This window comes from Talpa europaea (assembly GCF_964194135.1).
Source record: "Talpa europaea genome assembly, chromosome: 1".
Lineage (NCBI taxonomy): Eukaryota > Metazoa > Chordata > Mammalia > Eulipotyphla > Talpidae > Talpa > Talpa europaea.
This window is the reverse complement of record NC_140073.1, coordinates 56,197,260-56,204,875: the sequence shown is the minus strand read 5'-3', so window position 1 is coordinate 56,204,875 and position 7,616 is coordinate 56,197,260. Positions and strand designations below refer to the sequence as shown.

At 47.4% G+C, this 7,616-nt stretch overlaps 1 protein-coding gene across 1 annotated transcript; it reads right to left on the bottom strand.

Annotated features, from left to right (window-relative positions):
* Positions 1-615: 615 nt before the first annotated feature.
* TMEM126B (transmembrane protein 126B) lies at positions 616-5,244 on the bottom strand (the record flags this gene model as incomplete). Its single annotated transcript, XM_084250869.1, has 5 exons — positions 616-799; positions 993-1,104; positions 2,163-2,356; positions 3,216-3,337; positions 5,164-5,244. 5 exons carry the CDS (start codon positions 5,242-5,244, stop codon positions 616-618), a joined length of 693 nt encoding a protein of 230 aa, XP_084106995.1.
* Positions 5,245-7,616: the final 2,372 nt, after the last annotated feature.

The following is a 7,616-nucleotide window of genomic DNA, read 5'->3' as shown; positions in this document are numbered from 1 at the left end:
CTTGCGAGCATGCGCAACACGGCACATGCTCCATGCGGCTCCGGACAGCACAGTGAAGACAATGTCAATGGTAAGAATTTAGAAAGTATAATGAATCAAAGTTTAGAGTAGAGGAATGGGCTGTAAGTTATTTTCATATTTTGTTTTCTTATGAATGTTCAATTTCTCCTTCAAAATTTAGTCAGAATGTCACTTTTTTTCCTCATGGGTTTCCCTGCTGCCCAAGCATTTATCACCGACATCCTTAATGCGCCCACTTAGTTTTATGTGATACCTCTCAAGCCATATCTTGTTATGTGTTCACATTTTCTATTCCTCTTCAATTGTGACTTCCTTCTGGGTAAAGAGCACTTTTTATTATACATAAAACAGTGCCTCAGATGGAATAGATATTCAACAAATTTTTGATGAATATAAGTGTACAGATAGCCCCAATGAGGAAAGAAAAACTTATTTACATTTATTGATTAAATTACTAAATATTTATTGAGTACCTTTTATATACCAGAGAAAAGGAACAAGAACAAATTGCCCAGAGTTACTTTTTAACTCTTTCAGCAGTACCTGAGTCCTCATCATAAAAAAAATCCATTCCATGGACTTAGCATTCTTTGATTAATCTTCATGTACAGTTTTCTCAAGTGTACTTTCAAATATTGCGTAATGACGCAGCCCAGTAAATATTGCAAAGACTGTTTGAAAGACTAGCGGGATTGCCATTGCCTTTATGTCTGTTTGACAAAGCAATAGCCAGTGAAGTAAAACCCTTCCTTTTGGTGGCAGCGGAACAGTATGATACCTAAAAAGGAAAAAGAAAGTTAGTAATTTCCATTCTAGGCTTTCACGTAAATAGCAGAAAAGGTTAAGAGTTAGCTGCTTGAAACACCAGACTACTATAGTTCGATTAAAATGTGCCAGCAGTAACTTAAGAATAAGAAGTTTACTAACCTAAAAGAAAAAAAAAAAGAAAAGGAACAAACGGATGGACTCACTTGACTGCCAGATGTCCATTTCTAGAAAAAGCCAAAGCACTGGGATATAAAACACCACATACTATGCCAACCAGGGAACTTCTCAGAACACAGTTTTCCTGGCTTATATTACCTGGGAACAAAAAATTTGGTTTTCATCTACAACTCAGGATAAGGACTATTAAGACAGTTTTGTGTCCTCATACAATAACTATATGTATATATGTACTGTCTAGTACCACAGTGAAACAGTAGAAAGAATATTTTAAAAATATTTTTATTATACTTTATATAGTGAGAATTATGTCTTACATATGTGGTTGCTGCAAAGCAATTTAATAATGAAGAATATTAAACTACAAGCCCAGACATGTGGATTCTTTGTTAATACATTTTTATTATCTCTGTACTAGGCATGTGCCAGGCCCAAGGAATATAGTGTTGAATAGCAGAGACCCACTCACTCATCTTTTGGCCAGTCTTAGAAAAGAAATACATTAGACAAATATTTAAATAATTAATTTTAAGTGTACACAATGCTTTGAAGGTAAAATAGGGAATGTTTCTAGAAACCTAACTTATCCTGAGGGGATCACAGGCTTCTTGGGAAAGATTAATTTATGTAGGTATCTGATAAATGGGGGGTAGAAGTTCCATCAATTACTAGTTGTGAAACTTAAGGTAAGGGGAAGAAGAGGCAGGAAATAACATTAGAAGTCCTGAATATGCCAGATACTGTAAGTACTTGACACATAGTTTCTTTTAATTCTCAAAATAATCATGTGACATAAGTACTATGGTCCTAATTGACAGATAAGACAACTAAATCTCAGAGGGTAATTGATTTGTGCAGTGTCACAAAACATACATGGTGGGAGGCAGAATCTGAAATCATGTGAGTACTGTGCCAAAATCTGCTTTCCCCCAATAATAAATTATGTCACTTCTTAGTCTATTTATACATATCTCAGCTTTGGTTTCTCATATGTAAAAAAGAGACAGATGAGACTTGCCCTGCCTAATTAGAAAGAATCTTAAGGGGATGAAATAGTACCATCTATATAAAGGCACTTTGTAAATGGTAAAGCAATACACACGTAAAGGATTTTATCAGCAGTAGGGACAGTATATATTAATGAGTAATTTTACTTAGACATACTTTTATATAGAGATAGGTGAATGAAAATTTACCTGAATTCAAAGCATCAGTTACAAAGAGCTTGTAAGCTACTACAGTAGACAAAAATGGAAGTGTGGCTAATGATGTGTATGTCTTCAGAGCATCATGTTGAACCTTAAAGCAATTTCTGAAAATGAAGTTTGCCAACATTCCAGAGAAACTAGCTGTTGTTCCAAAGAACACTGTTCCCTTTATATTTAAAGTCCTAATAGGGATGAGAGAAAAATTAAGTTCAATAAAAATTCTAATAGATATACCTTTCCTATGTAACCATTGGTTACTACATATTTACTCAACATTAAATATAGAAATGTCTAAGGTTAAAGATGAAAATCCTTCCATTTTATTCTTAAGCTCTTTTAATCTAAATGTCAAAATGGATTAAAGACTATATGTACATCGGGGAATTTGTATTCTTTTTTGCCAAACTATCACTGTGGCCGAGGAAATCAATTCTAAACTAAATCTAATTATAACTGACCATCAATTAAATATAAGTAGCTCCTGAAAGAGTGGTCTTCTAATTATGCTTAATTAAAAAATGTATTTATTGCAGAGATAACATTTGAACAACAGTTTTGGATATTTTTTTAAAAGGACATGATTCACATGGGCCTCCCTGGTGGCACAAGGGGTTAAGCACAGCACTGTGAAGCTGTCCACAGCCTCTGCAACATGAGTTCAATCCCCTGCAGGCCAGGGAGCAATCTACATGGCGCAGCAGACCTCTCCTGTCCTGCCTGCTGCTCCCCTCAGCCATGTATTTCAGTCAGTCTGCCTGTTCTGTTCCCCACTCTGTCTCTGGTGAATCCTCTCACCCCCGTACCTCTGGCCTGTACCCGTTCTTGTATACAGAAATAAACAAATCTAAAAAAAAAAAGGAAATGACTCACATTCCCAATATTCCAACAAACCACTATTTTCATCTGTCCATGTTTCCTTCCAGTTTTTTTCCTAAGCATTTTTCATAACCAACTCAATAAGGTTAAGAGGATCTTAGGTACTCAAAAATACTGACAGATCTAGAAATAAAGTTAATGATTCTATTAAGGTATGTCTCTTACGTTTCTTTTGTAAGATATTCAATTTTTTTTTCTATGATTTCGCTGATCACTGATCTTCTGAGTTTTGCATCTACTAGAAATGGATTGGGTTGACCATATGTGTATGTTGCCACCTTGAGGTCCTGCAAAACAGAAATTCCAGCCCATAGTAGCTAATGATGTTAACATTACATTGTACAAATTCCACAGATTCTGTTTAAAAAACATTGTTTAGTAATACCGCCACATACTTTACATCAATGATCAATCAACATTTAATAAGCTCTTACGTGTTTTCAATTCATATAACAACTTTGAGAAGTTGATAGGATGATCTCTACTTTTACAGATGAGAAAAATGAGGCTCAGAAAGGTAGATATGTCTCAAGACCTAGTGTAGAGAGACAGCTTAATCAAAATTTTGTTTTCCCTCAAGGTCCTTTGTAGTTTACCCTTCAGAGAAAAGGAGACAGATGGCAGGTGGAAACAGTACCTACTTGTTGACAACTGACTCTATCCTGACTTCCATGAAAATCTGAGCTCTTTTTGGAGATAATGTTGAGTTTTCCGAAGAGGTAAGAGAGAACAGGCCTTCCTTGGAGAACAGTCAGATAGAACAAGAGAGACACTGTTTCAGGCAGGAAGAGACAGTAGAGCTTGGCTCTCTTGGAAAATGTAAGTTACCTATTCAGCAAGCAGCACCTGCAATGGAAGCACGGCCTGTGCTGGAAAGTGCTATATGGCATACCGAGGAGCCTGGTCCCATGGCACTGAGCTCCAGTGCAAGTTCGATCCCCGGCCAGGGAGATACCCACATGGCGCGGCAGACCTCTCCTGACACGCTCGGTGCTCCCCTCAGCAAGGTACTTTGGTCAATCCGCCTGTTCTGTTCCCCACTCTGTCTCTGGTGAATCCTCTCACACACCCCCACACCTCTGGCCTGTACCCCAGTTCGTGTATGCATAATCTTTAATAAAAAAATCTGAAGAGAACAAAGAAAAACAAAAGCAAATACTTCACAGATTACATTTTCTAAGGGGTAAGATGTAATCTTTTACTTCTCTCTCACATCCAAATGGAAAATGGAAGAGAAAATTAATACAAAAGAAGATTCTATATCCAAACCATCTCATGCAGTATGAAGGCAGATGTCAGGCACTTGACAATTAACCTGAAACCTTGAATAGATTTTCATTTTGCTGTCATCCTATTCCTTAAAGCACCCAACTCCCCGGAAAGAAAACATCCAGGTAATGGGTGTTCCAAACTCCCCCCCCCCACCCGCCCTACACCCCAAGTACACAGGAAACTGACACCCATATTCGCGTTCCTAAAACACAGAAACAGCAGCAAATGCGGCCTCCTTAGAAGGAACTGCTATTAAATCAGATAAACCAGACAGCCTTTTAACAAGTATTGAAATGTAAAAATTCTACTCTCACCAAGATGTTACCTAGAAATCGGGCTGCTCAACCAGTCACCCCGATTGCCCAGGCGGGCGCGCACAGCACCCGCGTGTAGTCTCTCACTCCCCGGAGCTCCTCCGCGCCCCTCCTGCCCCGCCCGGGGCTGCCCGGCCTCACGCGCCTGGCGCTGCCGGCCCCGGGCGAGGAGAGCCGGGGCCTCTCGGGGCCCGCGTCAGGCCGGGCCGGGGAGGAAGGAGGGGTTCACGCTTTGGGGGGGGGCGCCGGCGGGTAACGACGCGGTCATTAGGGGAGCCACGCGGACCCTGCCAGGGGCGCGGGCAGGCTCTCCGGAGGGGGAGACTTCGCGGGGAGCGGGCGAGGGGCGGCTGCCCGGGGGCGGGGGTGTCCAGCTCACGCCTCCTCCCGCCGCGCCTGGGGGCTCGGGGGTCCCCTCAGCGCTCCACGCCCCGCCACGGGCGCCGTTTCGGCAGCGCCCTGGGGCGCCGAGCCGCGCCCCCCGCCCGGGCCTGCAATCTGGGGCGCAAGGCGCGACCCCCACCTACCTGGGGCGCACCCCCGGCTCCCGCGAGCGCCACGCCCGCCGTCCCCCGGGCAGCCCCGGCCTCGCGCCCGGGCGCCGCCATCTTTGCGGCTCACGTGACCGGGTGGGCGGGGCCGGCGCGGCGGGCGGTGGGCGCTGGCTCGCGCCTCTCGGGGCGCCCGGCCCCCTGCCCGGCCGGAGCCGCGCCCCCAGCCGCTGTGGCCGTCCGCGGGCCCCCAAAGTGCAGCCGCGGCGGCCCGCGCTCCCTGCCCCTGGCCGGCCTCCCTCGGCCCGCAGCGACCGCAGGGGCTGGGGCGCAGGCGGCGGCCCCTTCGCCGCGGGCGCCCCGGTAGCGGGGCCCAAGCCCCCCCACCGCAAGCCCTGAGGGGCGCGCCCTGCGCCCAGCTGTGTGTTGGGGCGCGGACCCCTGTGGTGTCCCCGCGCCCCCCCGCCCTCCGAGCCCCCAATCCAGCCCCCGTCGTCCAGCCCGCGTCCCGCGGGGGGCGGCCGGGGAGAGGCGCCCCCTGTCCACGGGGCTCCCCCACTCCACGGGGCTCCCCGTCCGCAGGGGCCGGGGCGGGGCGCTGCTCGGGCCGGCGCCCCTCTGTGCGCGCCGAGGGCCGCGGCGTCTCCGGAGCCTCGGAGGAGCGGGCGGCGGGTTATGTAACCCCGCGCCGCGCCGAGCGGGAGACGCGCCGCCGCGGGGGGCGCAGGACGCCGGGGCGCCCGAGGGTCCCGGGCCGGTGCGGGCGGGGGTCCCGGGCTCCCCCGGAGGCAGGCGGCGGCGGGGAGAGGGTCCGCGAGGGGCCAGCGGGGACGCCGGGCGCACCCGATCGCAGCCCGGGCCGCCGCAGCCGCGCCCCGAGCGCGCCCCGCGAGCGCTGACCCCTCGGCGTCCGGCGCCCCCCCGGCCAGGGCGGCCCCAACGACGCGTGAACTACTGGGGAGACCCCGGCCGCCCGAGCATCCGCACCCGGGCCCGCGGGGCGCGCCGCCTCCAGGGGTCCCCGTGCCGGAGCGCAGCCCCCCGGCCCTCCCTGGCGCCGCGGGGACCCGGAGGCGCGAGCGCGGGGCCTGCGAGCGCGAGGAGACGCTAAGGGGACGGCACCGGACGCCGCCTCCCAAGGGCTGAGGTCGGAGCTCGGGGTCCCCCAGACAGACGCGGTCCTTCAGGTCGGCTTCTGCCGCGGAGACCTGGGCGCACCTCCACCTGCGCGGAGACCACGGGCTGAGGAGCGCGCGCGAGTGCTGTTTTTGGAGGGGACTTCGCTGGAAAGCCTGGAGGAGCTTTGTCATCAGTCACCCCATCTTCGAATCCCATGCTGTGTAGAGTAACGAGCCAGCTGTATAAATCTGGGTGGTGCCTTAATTAAGTTAGTCACTGAACTCCAAAATTGCTGCCTGAAGAGGAGTTTTACTAACGTTTTCTATGCTTGCCATACTTTTCTCAGCTTTCAAAAAATAAATATTTTATAAAATTTGAAAAACTTAAAAGTTATTTTTCTCTAAACTGCGGACGAGGTTAATTGTGGACAAGCCACATTACTATTTTCTTTATTCGAAATAGACAGCTGGGATTTCAAAGCTGCACGCTGAAGGGGTTTGCAACAGTTCCCTGGCTTTTGGCCTCAATCCAGCTGGATCAAGTTGATGTCTGAAAAGAGATCTTGAATCCTGGAATCTGGAGAGACCCAAGCATGCCAGTCAGGAGGAAAGGTGGGCTCTGAGGCTTCCTATATAATATGTTTCTTTCTTTTCTTGGATCTGGTATTTGCCATTTTATTCGTATTCCATTTGAGAGTAAAATTAGGTCTGAGAAAATAATTGTTGTAAAAATCTTTCAGTGGTACATTATTCATCAATATTTTGTGAAAGTAAAATGAAGTAGGACTAGTATTTGATAACAGGCGTTGATGATTTAATAAATCAGGTGGTCTGAATCAACTGGAATCAGAGTAGACTTAGTAGCAAAGATTTGGAATTTTGTAGCTGTTTCCTTAGCTTGTGAAAATTACTTTCAGACCATCTTAAAAAAAAAAGCATCCTGTGGAGCTCTTCATCATTTAATATTTAGCACATATCAAATAATTACATCGTTGTAAAAGAGTGATTTTATTTGCACTGAAGAAAATTAAATTATTTTTCTTTTGAATTAAAAATAGATCTCATATTTGGGTTTACTCTAATGTAAATCTTCACTTTTATGGTAACGCACAACTTTGGTAACTGTGGAGCTATTCCAGATGCATGCATTAGCCAGTAATGTGGTTGGCAGGTCCCCAAATATGGTGAACACCTGACCCTGACTCCATGACCAACCCCCCCTCCGCCCCAGTTGCCCTAGATCCAGGGGTTCTTGAGGTGTTGTAGGTCAATCCTTGTGGCATTTACTTTAGCTGCATCTCCTCCACCCCTAACCCCCCCCCCCAGTTAATTTTTTTTTTTTTAATTTAAAAAACAGGTTTATTAGGGAAA